This window comes from Andrena cerasifolii, chromosome 4 (genome assembly GCF_050908995.1).
Source record: "Andrena cerasifolii isolate SP2316 chromosome 4, iyAndCera1_principal, whole genome shotgun sequence".
Classification (NCBI taxonomy): domain Eukaryota; kingdom Metazoa; phylum Arthropoda; class Insecta; order Hymenoptera; family Andrenidae; genus Andrena; species Andrena cerasifolii.
In genome coordinates this window covers 13854257-13875910 of record NC_135121.1, presented here as the reverse complement: position 1 = coordinate 13875910, position 21654 = coordinate 13854257, and the positions used below count along the sequence as shown (strand labels likewise).

At 39.9% G+C, this 21654-nt stretch overlaps 6 protein-coding genes and 1 long non-coding RNA gene across 18 annotated transcripts in view; 4 read left to right on the top strand and 3 right to left on the bottom strand.

The window, feature by feature from the left end:
- Positions 1-92: 92 nt before the first annotated feature.
- Positions 93-7451, bottom strand: LOC143368277 (protein C1orf43 homolog). Of its 6 annotated transcripts, none has more exons than XR_013085194.1 (6): positions 7227-7385; positions 6941-7097; positions 6641-6860; positions 5844-6118; positions 1826-1964; positions 93-380 (listed from the first exon to the last, which is right to left on the bottom strand). XR_013085194.1 is itself a non-coding variant. In XM_076810829.1 (4 exons), the coding sequence occupies exons 1-4, from the start codon at positions 7212-7214 to the stop codon at positions 5926-5928; spliced, it is 576 nt and encodes a 191-aa protein (XP_076666944.1). In that variant the 5' UTR covers positions 7215-7229; the 3' UTR covers positions 5620-5925. The 6 variants fall into 6 exon arrangements, 2 of the variants coding, with proteins under 2 accessions (XP_076666944.1, XP_076666943.1); XR_013085193.1 differs by having other exon boundaries at positions 93-377; XR_013085192.1 differs by lacking the exon at positions 1826-1964 and having other exon boundaries at positions 7227-7451.
- On the top strand, positions 1028-7127 carry LOC143368253 (focadhesin). The gene is made up of 8 exons (XM_076810787.1): positions 1028-1590; positions 1661-1729; positions 1822-1976; positions 2046-2243; positions 2329-2780; positions 2866-5044; positions 5127-5442; positions 5568-7127. Exons 1-8 carry the CDS (start codon positions 1537-1539, stop codon positions 5718-5720), a joined length of 3576 nt encoding a protein of 1191 aa, XP_076666902.1. The 5' UTR covers positions 1028-1536; the 3' UTR covers positions 5721-7127.
- Positions 7452-7540: 89 nt separating the features above from the next.
- Positions 7541-9520, bottom strand: LOC143368269 (uncharacterized). Of its 2 annotated transcripts, XM_076810814.1 has the most exons (5): positions 8943-9520; positions 8688-8844; positions 8219-8626; positions 7937-8121; positions 7541-7865 (listed from the first exon to the last, which is right to left on the bottom strand). In XM_076810814.1, exons 2-5 carry the CDS (start codon positions 8817-8819, stop codon positions 7580-7582), a joined length of 1011 nt encoding a protein of 336 aa, XP_076666929.1. In that variant the 5' UTR covers positions 8820-8844; positions 8943-9520; the 3' UTR covers positions 7541-7579. The 2 variants fall into 2 exon arrangements, with proteins under 2 accessions (XP_076666929.1, XP_076666928.1); XM_076810813.1 differs by having other exon boundaries at positions 8688-9519.
- Positions 9521-9606: 86 nt separating this feature from the next.
- Positions 9607-11951, top strand: LOC143368272 (zinc finger protein-like 1 homolog). The gene is made up of 3 exons (XM_076810821.1): positions 9607-9894; positions 10189-10494; positions 10572-11951. The coding sequence occupies exons 1-3, from the start codon at positions 9793-9795 to the stop codon at positions 11133-11135; spliced, it is 972 nt and encodes a 323-aa protein (XP_076666936.1). The 5' UTR covers positions 9607-9792; the 3' UTR covers positions 11136-11951.
- Positions 11952-12048: 97 nt separating this feature from the next.
- The window catches only part of LOC143368289 (uncharacterized), a 52939-nt gene continuing 43333 nt past the window's right edge, over positions 12049-21654 (bottom strand). For 4 of the 6 annotated variants that reach the window (XR_013085197.1, XR_013085199.1, XR_013085201.1 and 1 more), the window contains 5 exons: positions 15699-15946; positions 14967-15377; positions 14628-14879; positions 12582-12831; positions 12049-12388 (listed from right to left, as the gene is read on the bottom strand). This is a non-coding gene — a long non-coding RNA (uncharacterized LOC143368289). Of the gene's footprint in view, positions 12389-12581; positions 12832-14333; positions 14540-14627; positions 14880-14966; positions 15378-15698; positions 15947-16020; positions 16040-21654 lie in introns of those variants that run through there. The other 2 variants (XR_013085202.1, XR_013085200.1) reach the window with 2 other exon arrangements.
- Sro (SDR family oxidoreductase shroud) lies at positions 12617-16816 on the top strand. Its single transcript, XM_076810808.1, has 5 exons — positions 12617-12770; positions 14617-14898; positions 15070-15375; positions 15707-15938; positions 16335-16816. The coding sequence occupies exons 1-5, from the start codon at positions 12617-12619 to the stop codon at positions 16597-16599; spliced, it is 1239 nt and encodes a 412-aa protein (XP_076666923.1). The 3' UTR covers positions 16600-16816.
- Positions 19375-20700, top strand: LOC143368284 (NPC intracellular cholesterol transporter 2 homolog a). The gene is made up of 3 exons (XM_076810838.1): positions 19375-19532; positions 19936-20100; positions 20346-20700. Exons 1-3 carry the CDS (start codon positions 19514-19516, stop codon positions 20609-20611), a joined length of 450 nt encoding a protein of 149 aa, XP_076666953.1. The 5' UTR covers positions 19375-19513; the 3' UTR covers positions 20612-20700.

Sequence of the window (21654 nt, the reverse complement as noted above, 5' to 3'; positions counted from 1 at the left end):
TCGATTGTATAGACTGTAAAGTGTATTTGCTTTTAAACGAAATTTAATAGAGATGGTTAATCGCTAATTACGTGAGAAAAAGGAGCTGTCTCCAATCGTCAAATACTGCTCGTTTATTGGTCAATTTCGCGAGCCCACGAACACACTTCATTCCAAACGAAACCCTTCCACGAAACCGAGTATTATCCTAAACCGCAACCGCCTAGATTTTTGTAATCTTATCGTACAACTTATATGCAAATTGCAAACGGCAGACTGCAAACTTGCAACGTATTACGATTACGAAAGACATTGTGCGGTTCAAGGTTTCATCCTCCTTTCGTTTCACCGCACCATTCGTTCGGTCACTGTGCAGCTCTCCCGTATCAATCGCCTACCTGCTAACATAAATGAGATAGTGAGAGTAGCAGACGGTGGGCCGGGGGAGGAGGGAAATAGATGGGGAGAAAGAGAGAGAAAGAGAGAGCGAACGTGTAATTAGCAATTGGAGACACCCTCCGATTAAGGGTATACTCTAGCGAGTACTACGTATTTGCCACAATGTTGCATAATCCATTGCGAAAATGTTCGTACGAGTAAACTAAATGACAACATAAGATGGACTGAAAAAAACCTAACGTAACGTAATGAACAAGGACCCGTATTCTCGTCTCCTTTTTTTTAGAATGATACAAATAGTGGGTCGTTACGCTTTATATACATATTATACACTTCGAATGTATGAATATACGAGTAACATTACGTACAGAAGCAAGTACAGAAATGCAGGCATCTTGTCGTTAAATTGTAAGATATTGTGTTCAAACTCCAGAATGTACTCTGATCCCCTTCCTCAGACTACCTACCTAATATATACATATATATATACACGCATTAAATATTTACGTATATATATATTTATGTGTACGTATATATGTATATACATATATATTAAATATATTGTGCACTATGCTCCAACTTGTCCATACGAATAAATATATTGAAAAATCTCACTATACAATAGTATATCCAAGATCGTTGATGCTAGCCACCGACACAGGATTCGTCATCGTGGTCCCTCGAAATTCCCTTAAAACTAACGACGATTCATTTGAGAACCCCTGTTGGGGTGAAACTACTATCCGCGCATGCATACCTGTAGCATCTACGTATGTATGCATGCATGCATGTACGACCGAAAATTTGTAATCCGTTCGTTCTTTCTCTTCTTGCTCGCGGCCAGGATACATACGCCTCTTTCGTATCTTTAGCGCATCATTGCAATTTTTATGTTCTCTATGGACGGTAACGTGTGTACCGGCAAAGCGCGCGAAAGACAAAGTTACGTTTCAGCGATAAACTAGAATGTCTATATAGGTTGTGTTTTATAACCTAAATGTATGTTTCCGCGCAACTGTGGAAGATTACGTTGCTTAAAGAATTAGTAACTCTGTACGTAATGAAGCACGAGTTTTCTCGTGTATATCATTTAAAAAGGAAATACCTCCAGTCCAAACACAAAGAAGCTCGAAGTAGAGATATTTCTCCTCGTTTAAAATGGACGAAATAGAATACAAATTAGAATCAAGGAATCCTGTGTTGATCTCGCATGTGAGTTGGCCGCCTTTTATAAAGCAACCCGTATGTTCCTATCGCGACACTTCTCTCTATTTTTCTACAGGCAATATCCAAACTCTTCGATTCGATCAAGAAAAAGAGACACTGTCAAGCCACGGATCATATCTCAAAAGTAAAAAGTATTTCTTTCCCTGAATCTGTGCAGGACTAACATTATTTGAATCTTCTGTTGGTGAAATTAACAAATCTCATCATTTCTAATAGGTACCTGAATTTAAGTTGCTATTGACAAAGCAAGATAGTTCGGATGCCACGCTTAGCATATCCGCTTGTCAGGCTCTGATCGCTCTAGTCGAGAATGGATTCTGGGACATTAGCGATGCCTTGTCCACCTTTTCGTCCAGCCTCTCTTCCATAAAGTATACGAACTTAATCTACGAATCTCCTGAAGCTTTTGAACGTTACGGTAAATGTGTTGTACATTCTAGAAATTGTGTGGTTGCTGCAACAGCTATCGGCCGTTTGTTACTGTTGGATATGAAGTACAATAGAGAAAGCAGTACTATATATCCATTTACTCTTCATGCACCACAGCATCCTTTCATAATGATTTTAAATAGAGATAAACATAGTTGGAGATTTGTATTAAATGAAATGACATCCTTTGTAAATCATCGGGACCCACAGTATGTATAGAAACACATGTATACAAAGAATGTACGTACACACATATATATATATATTATGATATTAAAAGTTCAAGTATTTCAGAATCCGAGAAAACAGCATAGAAATTTTACGTCCTGTGTTTCTGTATATTTTATGCAATCCTTCCTTGGATTCGTTGGATTGCTGTGCGCAGTCAGTTTGTTGGCAGCTTTTAATTAATTCAAAACATAGCACATGCCTGCAGACGGAAATCTTGCTCTGGATGTGTACGGCCGAAACTTTCACCTGTATAAATATCAACTACAGAATTTTAGAATTTGCCGAGAAGGCAATGCTGGAAAAGGATAAAGAATTTTGCACAGCTTTGTCGCTAATGATCGTGTCTTTGACTATACAGCTACTGAAAAACGGGTCCGATCCAAAATCGAATTTTCTGGCGATAACGACTATTATAGACGAGTGCGATACTCGCATCGGAAATATTATGCTGGCATTAATGGCCGAGATGATCACTCTGTGCCCGGCTATTTATATGCACAGCGCTTTGCAGATCTGTAAGTCTTACAGTTAGTATTTTATATGTAAAGAGCAGCTGATGCTTCCATCCACTTTTCGCATTTTCATTAATTTATGTTACAGGCACGATGATAATAAAGAAAATGTTATGCAGCGATATATTTTTGAACACTTTAATGGCATGTGTTTTAAAGTGGATGGCATATCCATCTATATTATGTTCCGATGCTTTAGACATGGCGACGGACTTGACGAAGAAAGTCTTTACAAAAGCAATGTACGCGGATAACGATGATACAGTGTTCTCGAGCCAAATCTTCGCAGCGGTTACTCATTCCGACTCCTATATACAATTTTACTGGGAGATGGTGCATTCCCTAAGTACCTGGAAGTCGAATGACATCTTACTGTGGTTGAAAAGCATGTCGCGTGTACCGATCGACTTAAAAGATAAGTGTAAACTATTGTTGTGCGGCCTGTTTTTACAATCAAACGATCCACAAGTGACCGAATTGAGTTGTAAAATACTCGTCGATATCTCCAAGGAAAGGAAAAGTTTTGAATCGCACGTACTGTCTCTAGTGTTGCACAAATTGGCCAAGTCTAGGAACAGTACGGAATCCAAGTGTTTACTGCTGGTTTTACCAGAGCTCGTTGCTATGAAGGAGAACGTTCCAATCGTTACCCATACATTGGATACGCTCTTAAACGGTGATCAGCAACTGAAATATTTTGCTATCGAATTGTATCTGAAAACATTGAGAAAAGAACCAAGATGTTACAGATTCGTTTCAACCGCCATAATTCGTCTGATGAAAAGTGATCGTTCCTGGTATTCGGATGCAACTTGCGCAAGAGCTATAAAATATATTTGCGAGAATCATTGTGAACACGGAGAAACCCTGGTACCGTTGCTATCGCAGATATTAAATCGTTCCACGGAGACGAATGGAGGAACAGCGAGCGCCCTGGCACTCAAAAGCATCTCCGCACTTTGTAAAGCCTCTGTAATCGATATTTCTTCGACCTGGAGGATTTTAGCTCCAAAGATGGAGAAGGAAAAGCGCTTTATTGTTTTAGAAAGTCTTTGCCAACTATTTGGCGACATTACAGCATACCCGCCATCTGGGTCTGTCGAAGAGCACGATAAACTGATCGATGACATCATATCGAACCTATGGAAATACACCACACACAGCAACTCAAGAATTATCGATGCTGCACTCAGAGCGCTAGCTTCCTACTCTTTGGAGAACATTCCCTTAAAAGCTTTGCCGGCGGATTTCAGATGTAACCTTGTATTACCGGCGGCATACGCTAAAACTCCAATCGATGCAGATAAGAAGCCAGAGGACGTACTTCCTTATATACCTGGCACTTGTTGGATTCAAATGCTTCAGAAAGTCAATAAAATGGCTCTATCGGCTGCGGGGGATCTATTAATTTCGTTCGTAACCAACGAACTGAATGGTTTCCCCTCTGGAATTTACGTCTGGCCTCAAGGGGAGCCGCAGAACTTTAAATATCTGCCTGAGAAAAGTGTTATAAGAGCTGTCGGCGAATATTTGAGGCGATGCAACAAGTCCGATTCCAATAATCATCGCATCATTACGGAATGCTTGCGAATACTCGCTCATAAATATCCAAAGCCGTTGCCCAACATAAATTGGTGTTTCCTTAAGGATACCGTCGATCTATCCCCCGAAACTAAGGAATATACACTCTCGATCGCTTCCCATCATTCAGCGATATCCTTGTCTGCCAAAACGTTCGTAGAAAATTATTTGCTAGCGTATAAATCCATAACTGATTCGGATTTAATGGCGAGACAGGACGAGTATCATGTATTCTACACGAATCTTGAAGATTTGTGTCAAGCTCTACAACCGAATACCATTAAGCCATTTCTGGAAACGACGTTAGAATACGCAATCAAAACAATTACCGTAGACGATGAGAATTCGATAAACTTGTTCCAGCATATTATGTCCTCATACGCCCGGACGTTACAGAACCAACAGGTACACGACGGCAATTCTACACTGCTTGCCACCATACTGGAGAAACTTTTAGACAAAATTGATTTGACGTGTAATCACTTTGGATCCTACTTTGTGGCGGCTTTAGAATTGTCACCAAAGCATTTAGAAAGAATAACATCCCCCAAAGTATGGTGGGAAATAACGTCGAGTAAACTAATGAATGCCATTGCGATTAGAGTCGAAATGGCTCTGAAGGAACGTTCTGAATTTCCCTTATCGTGGTTGAACGAGATTATCGATGAAACTATTTCTATACCCAGGTAAGATTATTATTCGATACGATATTATTATTCAGCCTCCAAATTCCACAAACACATATACATTTCATTATATCTGTTCAAGCGTGCAAACATATCTTCTTGGAGTTATAAAAAAGCTACAAGCTGCAATACAATTTGAAAAGTCCGTTGTAAATTGGATTATTGAAATTATGACTCAGATTCAAGGAATTTTAGTAGAACCATCGCAAGAACACTGCTGTAAAGCACAATTCTATTGTAACATTTTACTCATTTCCGTCATCAGTTTGTCTGGTACAGATTGTATGTTGATGAAAGAAGATTTATTAACCACATCGCACAACGTAAGGGTACAATTATTTCCTCTAGCTCTCGCAGTTCTTTCTGTTAGACAGGATTGGAAGCACGCAATACCACAGGTATTTACACTTGTTTTTATTCGTACGTTATACAAGCGCCGATCGAATAATATTCTAAAAGGTGAAAAGAATTGTATCGATTTCCCTAGAAAATTGAAATTTTTTTTATATTTTACACCTTTCAGGTGATGGAATGGTTAAACTACATGAGAACGAGTACCATTTCTAATGTGTATAAATTCGTGTTTCATAGGTCATTAATTTATCTGAAACATAATCCATACTATAAGGATGTATGGACGAAATATTTATCAATCAAGACTGAAATCGATGTATGACCGTAAATCGTGTGTATCGGCAGGAAACGGTGTTTGCAACTTTGATTATTAAGCGAAAAACAAAGTTGCATCAGTGCAACACATTAATTGGAATGGGAAAGCGTAAAAATATAATTCACTTACGTGCAATCCCAGAGGATTCAATGGCTGGCAGTTAGAAACAGATATCTCGTCACATGTGGCGTATGTGGCGATGCTCATAATGCTAAACAGATGTTTCGCTATTATCCAGAGTCATAACAGTCAATGTGTTGGGCCTTGCTCCGGTTAATATTTGGTCTTCCGGCAATTTCATCCTGGGCTCTAATATATTTCGTTTTGTTTCAACGTTCTTTTTTATAGGGGTACGACTTGGGCTAGATTTTCTACTACTCGGATATGATTTTAGTAAACGAGCTCTAAAAAGAAAACAATTACAACAATCAAGTTCTCATTACTTATATAGGTGTCAGAAGTTGACAACTTTTCAGAAAGACGTGAAAAATAAGGTTTTTCAAAGTGACGAACTGTGGGTATTAGGAGCCGCGGTGCGCTGTTGAAAACAGAGTTGCACTTCTAAAAACCTTATTTTTCACGTTTTTCTGAAAAGTTGTCAACTACTGATACGTGGTCAACTACTGGTACCTTTACCCCAATACTTTTAAAGTAGAAATTAATATTAATATTTTTCAAGTGGAAATATTAATATTTTTAAAGTAGAAATATTACTATTTTTAAAGTAGAAATATTAATATTAAATATTAATATTTAGTATTTTTCAAGTGGAAATATTAATATTTAATATTTTTCAAGTGGAAATATTAATATTTTTCAAGTGAAATATTAATACTAATACATGGTCAACTACTGGTACCTTTACCCTAACTATTATAAAATTCAAATCTTTCAATTTCTTTACAATTTAGGAGAATTATACTTACGCGTCCATTAATTTAAGAAACAACCTTGTATAGACTTGATACTCCTCGTCTCCAAATTCAGTTGGATCGTGTCGTGCGTGTTCATACAAATCGCAAAATTGATGTATCAATCTTTGTCCACTTCCATTTAATGGAATAGCCAATGTCGCGAGCAGATATGCCCGCAAATTTTCAGACGGATGTCTCTTTAGGCAATTATCGTATTTAGTAATTTCAGCCTCTACAAGAATAACGCATTCAAGATTGACTTGCACTTGAAATTTTTTGTACGTCGTATTAAATTTACAGATGCTGTCAGACCTAAAGTTTTAATATCATCTACTGCTTTCAGTCTATAATAATGTGGTGGAACTTGTCCCCGCGATGTCATGATCAATCGCGGATCGCTGATAAGTTGTGCTTCGTACTGAATTCTCGGTATTACCTCTATTCGCCTTTCGATCTCTTTCTTGAGTGACTAAATAATTAAAAGCACGCAACAGTGAATTGATGTGTATAAGTTCTTGTAGCGTTATTAACTTTCTTTGAAAGATGTTCTCTTTCACGATAACTTTCTGTATAATATAACCTTCATAGTCGGTCATACCTTCCTGGTATCATGTCCAATAGGAATATGAGGACCACGACGTGATCGTAATGCGAATCTCATAATTTGACGTTTCGCGAAAATAAATAATAATAATATTGTTAATGCTCCAGCTGCAATAAATACTACTATTGTTACACCAGAAAGTTCTTCCGTCATATTTACGCGTTTACGTTAGATAAAGTTAGATACATCTAACCAACTTCACGAATCTGTCAGATGCGCGCGTTCGCGCGCGCGCGATATTTTGAATTGGTATTTCACGAATAGTTTAGTCATTCGTCGCTGTAAAGAATTAATACTCCAGTGGTATCGTAAAGTAAATATGGAATTTATAATAAATTACATACAAATTATAGAGTTTTTAAAATGTTTTGCATAGGTTTTTTGAACAATGTCTGATTTATATTGGTAATTTCCCATAATGAATGTTTTTGTTGCTCTGAAAAATTTCCATGTACTTTTATGAACAATAACGCAAGTTTTCCAAAGTTCTTGTCTTCGGCAAAATCAAGTGCTTTTTTTGATAAAAGTTGTACGAGCTTGTCACTTGTAGCTCTGTCTGTTTTAACAGATATTAAATTGTATAGAATGGGAAGGTGCCAGGATTTAAGTTCTTTTACATGCGATAGGTACTCCCTGTAAAGATGATAAAAATTAATTACCAATCTTGTATAATATATTAAAATGTCAGAGAAACGTGTGCCTACGTGAGAAGGATAATATTCCTTTGAGGATCAAAAGCATTTGCTATAGCAGTGACGATCGATGTATCTTTTAAATCCATATTTAAGAGTGGGATAAAAATTAATTTTTGGATATCATCTGGAAATTTTTGTACGCATTCTGTGATAACAGAGAGTAACAGTCTTGATGGCTCTTCTAAAGCGATTATCTACAAGAGTATACAAATAACCACATTTTAGTAATATTTTACTACTAATCTCCATTACTCTACAAATTCAGAGCTAAATTACTAATCTGAATATTACCTTCGGTAGTAACAAGTAAGTATGAAAACTCATTGCATATTTCATTCGTTGTTCTAATGTCATACAATTCATGGAACAGCAAAGATTATAGATACCCGTTATGCTTAATTTCTTCTCTAATTCGCACGCTACTTCCACTAATTCTTCATCCAATAAATTTTCTAATTGATTTAAATCTAATTTTCCATTGGAACTCTCCAGTTCTTCGAACAGCGATTCTACGATATCAAACTTTTGTATAGATGCCTGCTTAACTCCTCCATCGAAATTCTTATTGCGTTGCGTAAAATAAAACTGAGTAGATGAACTCTCGATATAATCAGGCATTGCAGATGCCTCATCATTCTCTTCATTTTCTTCGTCCTCGTCTGTAGTTTCCCCTTGATCTACGCATGTTTCTTCTTCCTTCTAAATAGTACATTGTTACATGTTAACGACCTTATGTCGGGTTTCCACCGATAATACAAACCTGTCCTGTAATGAGTTTCCATAGAGGATCAGTTTCAATCGCATCTTTTTTCAATTTTTCCTTAATTATGTTTAACCTTTCCAGAGTATACTGAGATAATACATAGCTTTCTAAAATATTTTCCTGGTTCATGTTTTTGGTAAGAATTTAATGTTTCCTTGAATAGGAAGAATGTGTTTAATTACATGGACATATATGCACCAATGAAATTATTATGTGGTTTATTTTGTTATTATGATTTACAAAATACTTTACATCCTTAGAGAGTGAAATTATGGGCGAATTCCACTTACGTCCAAATCGCCCGTGATTTTCATTAAGCTAGGTTTTCCTGTGCGCGACTGAACGCATCGTCAAGAATTTCAAAGTCGATTTTCTCAAAAATAAAGCAGGACATGAAAAAAAGTTACTCTTTCTTTTCGACTTATAACAAGTAAATAAGTCGAGAAAAAGGAATAAAATTTTTTGATATTGCGCTTCATTTTCGAGAAAATCGACTTTGAAATTCTTGACAATGCGTGCAGTCGCGTATAAGGAAACCTACCCTAATGAAATTCACGGGCGATTTGGGCGTAAGTGGAATTCGCCCAAAGTATTAAACGCAGCATCTGAGCAGCGTTGTGGGAAATCCTTTTGGACTGAACTAAGAGTTCTTTTTATCGACCGCAATAGTTTCATTAGAGCCCGTTTGTTTACTGGGGGGCGCTTCGATCGATTCGGACCATAACAAAAATGAGACGGCAGCTTTAAAAAGAATTTCCAAATGAAATAAACACCCTACAATATTATTTTCCCCGACAATGCATTCGAGTAGACTATACAATGGAAAAATCTTCCCTTGAAACTTCCAACGCGAGATGTTGATTTGCTGAACTCCGCGAAAGAAGGAACCTTATTGGCCCTTTCCACTATATCCCCGCGAAATGTATCAGACGACGTGGCCGATAAAACATGGAGGCCGTGTCATTCGTTGCACGTTAAATTGTCATGAGGCCGCGACATGTCATGTGAAAGGAATCGTTTTTAAGGGCGTTGTTTTTTAACCAGTCCGTTACCGCGTCGGTCCGCGTTATTTAATGCTATAATCTAGGAAGATCGCTGGAACATGGGGCTGTGCAAGTGTCCGAAACGAAGGGTCACGAATCTGTTCTGTTTTGAACATCGTGTCAATGTTTGCGAACATTGTATGGTCACGAATCATCCCAAGGTACTTCACCTCATTCTCAGCAATGGGAGATGCGTTTTAGTTCGATTTCTAGAGAGCCTGTTTCGATGATGTAATCACTTTGGACAAATGCTACAATTGTTTTAAATGTTTCCTTGTCGTAAATGAAGTTGCGCATGGGTTCTATCAAAAGATATTCTATCGCTTCTTTTCTATTCGCGTGATATATGTACGGGGTGTTACTAGTTTGTTCGTTGTTGAAAACTCGTAGCATTCTCTTAGTTATTAGCATCCTTGGCGTCCTCTTAGTATCTGTAAACTTCTGTATTTCTCCAGTGCATCGTCCAGTCGTATATTCTATGGCTCCACGATCACGACTACAATCCCGTTTGTACGCTATGTTCAGTAAACCTAAGCGAAGGTGATTGCGTTCGATTAACATGTTACCACATGTTTCACTGGGCGTGTTTGGATAAGTATGCCAGAGAACTGCCGGCGACAACGGCACCGGCGGGGTACACCTGTCCAGCTTGCAAGGAATGTATTTTTCCTGACTCGAAGCTGGTGTCCCCCGTGGCGGACGTGTTGAGGGAGAAGTTGGCTGGAGTCAACTGGGCACGCGCAGGGCTTGGTTTACCCTTGGTACGTATTTCAGACGATCGTATATTGTAACATATGTCTAAGCGACATGTATGCGTCATATGTTTCTTGCTTCGCAGCTCAGCGAAGACAGGGAACAGAAGCCGGAACAAGAACGTCCATCGTTGAGAGTTGAAACCACATCGTATCAGAGTTATACAATGACTACTTCGTCGTCACCTACCGTAGCTACATCGCGTTCTGCCAGTACTGTCAATTCGGTACATACTAGTATAAATAATGTGCATTTAAACAATCAAAAGGGCGGTCCGACGTATTCCATTGTAAATATGGATTCCTCTCTGGGATTGTCTAATCCTACGTCCAGGAAAGTTTGCGAAGCTTACGACGATCCGAAAGAGATTTCGTTCGATCACGACGAAAATAAATATAAAAGGAAGTCCGCCATAGAGTGGTTCTTAAGGTGGTGGAAGCTGATAGCGAGCCCCCCAGCGCGGCGTAGAAACACACCCGGGCCGATGTACAAAAGATACGCAGTAATAGGTATCATGGGCTTATTAGCCTTCATTGGAATCGTGATTTTATTCTCCTGGCTCGGCAGGATGGCCACCGATGGAGATCCGAGTTACGATCTTCACGCGAATCCTCATATTATAGTCGACGATAAGCCTGCCGGTATTTAACGTACTCTCAACTTTCAAAGCAACGTTTGAAAGAAGAAACGTGGGAGTGTATCGTGACCGAAGTGCGTAACGCGTGGAGGTAATAACATTTGTAAGATAGCAAAGCAATTACCGATCGCAGTCAGACAGGAATATTGTATCGATTGAAGTATAATTTCACCATGAATGAATAATTATCTTAGGGCACAGTGTATTGTTAGCCTTAATATTTGTTAATTTTTATGTATAAAGTATGCCGTATACCTAAGTTGTATATTTCACTCTGTAAAGACTTACAAGTTTACAAGAAATTTTGCGTCAGTTTCTTTTTATATTATCACGTACCGAAGGCAAACGAACAAATAAGTGCCGCCGATTCCAGTCACCGTGAACTTACCGTAATCGAGAAAGAGTTTGTTATTATGTGTGTTTTTAAAGTAGGATTATAATTTATTTGAAATAGAAATCTGATAATGCCATTTCACAGTTAACTTCTTTCAACGATCTTCTTCTCCCATCAATTCTAGCATTCTCCATTCTAAAGCGTTGCTGGCGTGACCGATATTTCTATGCCGGAGGAAACGTAGTAACAGTCTCGGATTAGAAACAATTCCGAGACTTCACGATACCAGATTTATTCAGGCAATACGTGACCGCGGTTGCAATTCAAATGAGAGTCCAGCGACTGATCCGAGAGATATCTGCTCATGAAATATTAAATTCTCTTAACTGATCAAAGCACTGCCCTCGAGCACCTTTAGACACTCGACCAGATAAGTTCGAAAGAAACAGAATAGAAGATTTCGACTGTTTATATTAAATATACACGTTACAACAGTACCAATAATTGACGAGCTTTTCCTTCACCCAGCCCTTTCCCTGTACCAGTCTTATCAAAGGGTACGCTCCTATTAAATACAAAGAACGGCACGAGTATAATACAATGAATTCAGGGTATCTTTTTATTTTCAAATGATATTCGTTATTTTGAAGGATGCAGACCGCTCTCGAGCACCTTCCCCCTTGAATTTTGAAAAAGGAACGCCACGACCACCGGCGATAGGGTGGGGAGATTCGATTTTATTTCTTTCCACGTTCCATAGCAGCCATTCGCGAGCGGGACGAGGATCTCATCGTTTCCTCTCATGTGCCTGTTTCCATTCGGATACTTGTTCATGCCTCAGTGGCCCAGTGACTTAACGGTAACATCTTGTAGACCTATAGACATCGTTCTCGCAGTGCACTCCGTTTGCAGTGGTAAACATAACTCCTCTCTAGAATAAACAATAACAGATATGATACAGTACGTAACTCTACTCCTGGATCATCTCGTGTGGAAGGCGTATTAAATACTGGAAAATAGGCTTCGCCTATGCCGTTCGCTGCATTATTAGACGCTACAGTGTGCGCGGTATTTACCATCCATTAACGAGTTCGAAGACCTGTATTACCATTGGGCTGACTTACCATCAAGTTCGTGGCCAGCAAATTCGACGGTGGAGATGGCGAAATTGCTTGTCAACTACGGTTTAGCGAAGTGCGTGAAGAGGCATCCTGTAATATGTGCAGTCGATGCGACAATTTCAATCGGCGCTGCCTATTTGTGGAACAAGGGGTACAATTGTTTGCCATCAACGATGTCTCTCTGTTGCATCGGTAAGAAAGTACGAATTTCGTATTGGAAGCAATCACTTTCTGCTAATCGTGCGCTCTTAATCTGTAAACAGAGGCGGATTCAGGAGCCTTTTTTTGGAGGGGGCGAAATATGTAAAAGCACATAAGTACATTTTCGAACCCTTTTTTACAAGATTTAAAATTTGCTTGTAACTTATATTTTAATATATCTATGCGATACTATAGCCTAAATAATTAAATTCAAATTAATTATTTATACAAAATAATACACAATGTCATAATATTTTTCTATTTTATTACTCTTGGGGGGGGGGGGGGGGGCGATCGCCCCTATCGTCCCCCTCTGGATCCGCCCTTCTCTGTAAAACACTCACCGGCTTTCAAATAATTCTTACGTGGGATGCGTCCTTAAATTTCGAATGAAATGAGATCCTATCGCGTTGCATCTGCTTATATACTTTTAGCAGAATGCCGGATCAGCAGAAAAGTTAATGTCCTAACGTCTAACATCTTACGGGAATTCGTGTCGCACCGTTGCGCGAAAAGTCGTAAGAAAATGTTTGGAGAAACAGAAAAAATTTCGTGTCACACGAACTGAATTATCAACTTCACGAAACTGTAATGGTTTATCGCGTTTCTGTTAAACGACGCTGACTCTACGAACTATATTCAACTAGCTTTACTACTCGGCGTCGCCCGAAATTTAGATTCTGAATATAAAAAATTTTTATTTTTTATTTTTTTGTGAAAATGGTCAGATTCATCTGGATTAGTCAGGCATAATGAGCTGACAAGGGGAGGACACCATGTGGTAGACACCGATTTTGATGAGCCTTGGCACGATGGATCTGTGTCGAAAATAAGTAAATGGGTGTCCGAGCGTTTCAGCCAATAAGCCTTAATAATAGAGATATTTACACGTAAATTATTAAAAATTTCATAGTGGCCGTGGGGTTTTAGTGGGTAAAAATCCCACACTACCCTGGCACCCGCGGGAGATTCCCTTCTGGAGGCGTCGGGGTGCCTTTTGAAGATGTCTCCACGCTAAAAGAAACTTTATAAATTTTTTTTTATGAAATATTTTTTTTTACAAATAATTTTTTAACTTGGGGAAAGCCTTCAAAAGGCACCCCGACGCCTCCAGAAGGGAGTCTCCCGTGGGCGCCAGAGTAGTGTGGGATTTTTACCCACTAAAACCCCACAGTCACTATGAAATTTTTAATAATTTCCATGTAAATATCTTTATTATTAAGCAGAAACGCTCGGACACCTATTTACTTATTTTCCACATAGATCCATCGTGCCAAGGCTCATCAAAATCGGTGTCTACCACATGGTGTCCTCCCCTCGTGAGTCACATTTCGCGATCACACTGCAGAAATCGGTAAAGTAAAAAGTGCTTTTTCGCTTATGGTACATACACAGCGTCCCGCGAAACCTTGCCAGGCAACCATACGTACACCATGGAGATACAAAAGGTGACCCCTTTGTAGGGGCCTTCTAACCACTCATACAAGTGACCGACACTTTCCCCTAAATTCCCTATACTTTTTCTTCGGTTGCAAGACATCTACGGAAAGGTACCTTTTTCGTTGGGTGTACGTGTTCCTTCTAAATGATCCAATGCATACGTGAATGGGCTCTCTATTTCCAAGGGAATCGCATCCGGAGATAAACCGAGTGAAATCGGCGGAACGTTTGTACTACCATTCCCGGGCTAATACTACTCCGGGAACCAACCGTGTGGAAATCGTGTATGCACACTACCGTTCGAATAATTGCGAGAAGCACTGCAAAATCAAAGAACCCTAAGTAATTTGACTGCAAGGGGGTATGAAGTAACGTTCGAAATATACTTGCTTTCCAGGTGGAACTTACCTGTATTGTCGCGCAAAGTCTCGGGACCGGATAGCCTCGAATCATGCCGTAGTCGTAACTGGCTGCGATTCAGGCTTGGGGTACAGTCTTGCCCTGCATTGCCGGCAGCTTGGGGCGACTGTGATCGCGGGTGTATTGGAATACGACGGCCTCGGCGCTAGGAAGCTGAAGGAGAAGGATATATTCGTGCATCCCCTGGACGTCACGAAAACTGAGAGCGTCGTAGATTTCACGAGCTACGTCCAGGCGCTTCTGAGGGAAAACGATTTAGGTAAATTACTTCGCGGTTTTTCTCCACGGAGCGTGCGATAAAATCCATTTACTATCCTCTACTCTTACCCATGTCGCGCCGCTGTTGACCGCTTCGCGAAGGGGATCAGACGATCGCGCGCGGCTTGGCACGGCTAATCGATCGGATAGAAATGATGGATCCCGTTTGCAGCGCTACGATGCTTGGTGAATAACGCGGCGGTGATGATCTTCGGTGAATTCGAATGGCAAGCGGAGGATCAGATGAGGAGTCAAGTGGAAGTGAACTTCCTCGGGACTATGAGAATCACTCGGGAATTGATACCGACGATCCGCGCCCACTCCAGCAGGATTATCGTGATCTCTAGCCACTGTAACATCCAACCGATCCCCGGGGTGGCGGCTTACAGCGGGACGAAGGCTGCGATCAATGCCTGGGCCACGGCCATCAGGGTGGAACTGAAGAAGTACGGCGTCAGGGTCGTGTGCTTCATCCCTGGTCTGTAATCGACAAGCAATGGCTCGGAATTTCAGTCAGTCGGGGCGATAAGCTTAGAATAATGATCGAATGGAAATTGGAAACGTAGAGGGGTAGGGAACGCGGCATTCCAAGGTTTAAAATAATGTAGAGCCTGACGTGTCCGGCTAAAAATGGGGTATCTAATTATCTCGTTGGCCTTTGATGTTCACAAGCCTTGGGAACCCGCTGCAACTTCGATTTCATCTAAGTTACCTCGCCGTTTCTGAATCTACATTCGACAGAACGAAGTTCGTTAATCAGAACGGACTATTAAGCGTCCCATTGATAAAATAATTATTCACCTCTGCAGGCTCCTTTGTCAGCGAGAGCAACATCTTAGCTCGACAGGCGGAGCACTTCGAGTCGATGAGGAAGTCGATGTCCGAAGAAGCCAGAGCCTTCTACGGTGATTACTTCACCAGGTACTCCCAGTACTTCTCGTCCGTGTCGCAAGGCACGAATTTCGAGAAGCTGCAGGACTCCGGCATCTACGAGGTCTTCGAAGGTGCTCTCCTCGACAAGTATCCATCAGCCGTTTACAAGTACGTCTCTGGAAGAGCAAATCGAATTCGGGAAATTGAATGCCACTGCTCGAGGCAATTGGAGGTGCGATAAATGGAGTACCAGGAAGAAGGCGGGAAGTCTCTGGAGTTTACGGTCTAACTAATCCACTTGTTTCGAGCGGCGTAACCCCGACCAAAATCCTGAACCGACTGAAGCCTACTTGCACGTGCAGGAAATTGCTATCGCGCGCAATCTCGCGCTCTTCGATCGAGATAGAGATCCCCGTCTGGCGGCGCTCCATTTTTTCCCCCTAATTGGACACCTGCATCGAAACACCTGGTCGATCTTAGATTAACGATCTATCTAAAGTGGTCCGCGTAATCAGTACTCACTGATTCGTATCGACTAATGGTGTTCTTTACGCGTTGATTTAGGAACGAGTCGTGGAGATACTTCGCTTATCACGCGTTATTCACCATAACGCCCACGTGCCTGCGCGACCTGCTGGTGCAGAAGTTCGTGCAAGGACCTCCATGGACGAGGAATGCCCTTAGCGAGGCCCGGATAGTCGATGACTCTCAATCGTTGAACGGGAAGGCTCCTGGGTCGTCGACCTCGAATAATCTAAAGGGGACCTTTGATCCTTCGACGAATAAAAAGGAAAGGACGACGGATCAGGACTCTGAATCGAGAACTTGAGACCCTGAAGGATATGACTCTGTAATCGCGAATTCTTACTTGCTTGTTAATAAAGAATAATTGAAGTTTAAATAAAACGAATGACTCGCGTGAAAAGGAAGAGCGAAGAGTGTTGTCCTTTTAATACGATCCTCCTTCATTGTGACGTTGAATGTATTGGAAGCATTCTATAATTTTACAAATCTAAGAAAGGAAGATTTTCAAGCCGGGAAGTCAAGAAATAAAATTTGGGGATATGTAGAGGATATAACGCAATTCTTTTTGTTGCCCAAATTCACTCGGAGGGGGTGAAATTGACTCCTGAAATAGCCGGCTATTTTCCGATTTTCTGTTAGGGTGGAGGCGGTAGTAACACTTTGACTTTGGAATACGCTTACGCAAAAACTATTACAGTTACAACAACAGTTTTTTTTACAGAAATGTTACTTATCTGACATTATTTGAGCCACAACAGTTTCGCTGTATGCCAAGTAATATTTCGGTTATTAATAAAAAATGAGAAGCGGAGAAAGTGTTACAACTAATCCGGGGTCAGGGACGGAGCATGAAGTCGATAGTAGCAGAACTTTAACTTTACAAAATTAAAATATTTATTGATTTTAATTATTTATTTATTTATTAATCATAAACGGGTTAGAACCCATTATATAGCAAGGATACGTAACATTTTGCGCGTTGAATAAAAATAAATCTACATATATGCATACTATATCAAATTATACTTAACAATGGAGGGAAAAATGAAAAAATAGGGGTGAAGAATGAGTAATGAGAAATGAAAATGGAAATGAAGATAAGAATGAAAATGAAAATGAAAATAGAAATCCATAGAAAATAAAATAAAAGTGAAAAGTGAGGGGTGGAAGTAAAAGTGTATACTATACTATTAAATTTAGTTTTGTCGCGTTAACGGATTACCAGCTATTTTGATCGTTCGCTCTTAGCATTCTGTGAATTATAATAATAAATGAAAGAAAGTAAACTTTGTAACCAATTATGCGGTGTCGCCATTATGGTAGAAATAGAAAACGTTTTGGCTGGTGCATTCTTCATGTGATCAATCCTTACATTCAGTACTATTACCCGGCCGAAAGAAGATCCCCAAGAGGCGGGCTCGAGCATTACAGTCCGTCGCTATGACGATTGATCGAATCACCTATTTGGGCACATTTTTAAAGACGCGGCACACGTATTTTGGTTATTGGCTGAAGTAGGCACATACATTGTCGCACCGCGCGACGAAGAGAGCGAACAAAACACATCGAGATCGGGTGGAATAGAGCGATCTGACCGACGAGCGCCAAAGCAATAGCGTAGGCATCTCAGACGGTTAACCATTAATATATAATAACATAAAAATTTCCTTATTTTTCACAATATATTCAGGAAAGTATTATCATTGGTTTGGTTAGATTTTTCTGATTAAAATAAACCCAAACGCAATGTCGCACAGATTGTTTGAAAAATAAGGAAATTTTTATGTTATTATATATTAATGGTTAACCGTCTGAGATGCCTACGCTATTGCTTTGACGCTTGTCGGTCAGATCGCTCTATTCCACTCGATCTCGATGGGTTTTGTTCGCTCTCTTTGTCGCGCGGTGCGACAATGTATGTGCCTACTTCAGCCAATAACCAAAATACGTGTGCCGCGTCATTAAAAGTGTGCCCAAATAGATGATTCGACCAATCGTCATAGCGACGGACTGTATCGCCCGAGCCCGCCTCTTGGGGATCTTCTTTCGGCCGGGTAATAGTACATTGCACTAATTTTTTATTTGGTTTGCTTGTGCTGCGCTATAGGATTCCATGCAAACAAAACAATATTATTAATCTTCTTTGCCACTATTCGATTCTGTCCCGGTACAACCGACCCCGACTGCCGATGTTACAATCGCTCTCGACCAGGTTTTTGAACTTAAATTATAAATTTTTATTCACGAGCCACTTAAAAGTGATAAGTAACGATCAGTATTACTTTAAAAATGGCCAGATTAAATATTAAAAAAACAGAGGAAACACGTACTTGCAATTTTAAATCAGTAAGGAAAAGTTGCTTTAGGGTATCGAAAAGTTATTTCCTTCACTATGCGTGTCTGTTGTGTATCCATACTGCTAGGATATGGACGTGTGTATTCGAAATGTCATTCTTCGTCACATAGGTATCCAAAATTTGTGTTAATATCTATCATATGTTTTGAGATATTTACGCGTTACAATCGCCCCCTTGTTACTATCGCCCCGGTCTACCCTATAACTCGCGAACTGTAAGAGACTGGAAAAATGTTTTCAGACAAAAGTCACTTCTTTTAATTAGGACTACACATTTGATAACTTACAGTTCTTACGGCTCGCGAATTACAACACAATACCGGAAAGTAGTCGGATTTTGCAGAGATCAATTTCACCCCCGTTAGAGTGCATTTGGGTAGCAAAGAAAAAGTGAAATACATACCCATATATGCACTACAGATCCCCAAAGTTTCATAATTTTTTGAATTCCCGGATGGGCGATTTTTTCTTGTAAGGTCCAGCGACCACGTATTGGGAAATACCGATTAGATAAAACGTTAGTTACAGAAAGAAGTTAGTGAAGACTAATAACACTTGCCACTTTCTTATCAATCTAATTTGTACCACCTGCAATAATGTAGCAATCAGTGGTGGAAAGGAAAGCACGATTTTTCTGATCAATAACGTGCAAGTGTCCACATTTTACGATCGATGTTATCAGCGGATCGAGGGTGACTTATAGTTTGCTTAAGACAGGTGTGGAGTTCAAGTGTTTTTGAATATTTACCGACGACAATAGCCGTTGATGTTCCGTGCTCGATTAGATAATACCAGCCAATAAATACCAACTTTCGACTCACCGAGGTACAGTTGTTCTTTGACACAAGAGACAAGCAGCACAATGGCATTCATCACCTACGGTAAGCAATACTCGGATATCCACTTAGCTCTCTGACTTTTCTTAACAATTCCATTCGATCCCTCTTTCTACACTTTCTTCGAAAACCTTCGCAATAGCTATACCTCGGCGGTATTATTATTTTCCGAAGGTAATTCGCCAAATTGCGCCCTTTATTTATGATACATTTATTCGAGCTCTCTGACGAGCTTAATCTGAATTTTGATTCGTAGCTGAAGACATTCGTAGCCCAACTTGTAATATTTCACTTGAAGCTTTATTTTCAAAAAATGCCAACAACTAAAGTACCATTTGCCTGATGTTGCCTATAGTGACGAGCCTATAGGTAACTGGTTGAGACTCGAGCTTGAAGGAGTTCGACAATTGGGTTATAACGAGGGAAATTTGTCTGCTTGTGATTATAGTTTACGTCCTGGCCGCATTCTGCGTCGCCAACTCCTTCCAGACGCAGGTGTTGAACTGCGACGGTCAACCAGCCGCCCAGAGCGTGCAAATCACCGGATGCTCCAGCCTCCCGTGCTCCTTCAAGAGGGGCAGCAACGTCCAGGCCGACATTGACTTCGTAGTCAGTAAGTAAAGCAGAGGGTGTGGCGAGAACGAAACCAGGGGAAGCATGGAGGAAATGTAGTATGTGGCTGTGAAAAGAGGATGAGAATAGAGGTGCATTCTGTATAGCTTTAGGGTACTAGTGTATCGGGAAGCTGGGCACGTAGAATGAAAAGACAGAAGGGAGTAACTTTGAATGGAGAGGTCGAAAGATAGAAATGTCACCGTGGGAAAATTGAATGGTTCTTTACTTGATGATTTGTTACAGCCGAGAACACGAAGAGCCTGAAACCAGTGGTAGATGTAACGTTTGGAACTACACACGTGAAGTACCCACTCCCCCAGCAAGACGCTTGCAAGGGTCTGACCAACGCTGAATGCCCCTTGGAAAAGGGTCAACGCGTCACCTACAAGCTGCAGATGCCCATCGAGAAATTCTACCCGAAAATCTCTCTGACCATCCAATTGGCGCTGGTCGACCAGAACGATAAGACCCAGACGTGCGTCAAGATCCCCTCCAAGGTTGTCGATTAAGGAAACCCTGTTATGGCTCAACGAAATGGATTATACTTTCTCTGTACTCGATGGTGAAAGTTGAAATATAAGTTAATTGTTAAGTACCAGCTCGTGTCTTCTATTAAACCTGTTCCTTTGTGATTTCCGATTAGAAAACTTCAAGTTTCCCCCTGAAAATTCTGAGGTGTCTATTACGAAGTTCCACGGGGTAATTAGTGCTGCAAGGGCTCTGCTGGTCGAGGAACCGTATTAGCGATATTTCTTGCTTTTTAAGTATTTTATTTATTCCCTTTTTTCGAGTTTACGTGACATTCCACCAGCCGTTAGCTAGTATTAAGGTATTGGGAACAAGTTATGCAGAGTCTTACCGACCCTCAAAATGACAAGGAATTAGTTAAACACAGTGAGGACCTCATAATTTTGTGATCTTCACTTTTTTAAAAAAATTACTAACCCATAGAGCAACTCTTACATTATACAATTATTAAAACTACCAAGCCATAGTGCCATTTTAAGCTTAAAAAAAAATTATGTTAAACGATTTTATTTAAAATGCACTAAAGATTAAAAAACAATCCATTTCTTATACCCAATTTCGATGGGGTTTTTCACTTTAAATAAAATCGTGAAGCAGGATATTTAATAACAGAATATGAATCAATTTGATACAGAACCAAGCGTCGAAATGAATTTGTTGTGAGATATCCTGCTCCACGATTTTATTTAAAGTGAAAAACCCCATCGAAATTGGATACAAGAAATGGATTGTTTTTTAGTTTTTAGTGCATTTTAAATAAAATCGTTTAACATATTTTTTTTTATATATTTTTTTTATTTTTTATGTTTTTGTGTCTAAGTTTTGATTTGTGGTTATATGCTGATTTCGTGTCGATTGAATTGATTTGTGGTTATAGACTGATTTCAAGTCGTTTGCATTTGTGGTTATGGGTTATATTTATTGATGACTGGGTAATTTTTTCACCCGCTCGGGGTTATTTTTTTTTTTTAAATATTGTATTGACAATTGGATAGTTGGAAGTGGGTTAAATTTGAGTTGCCAG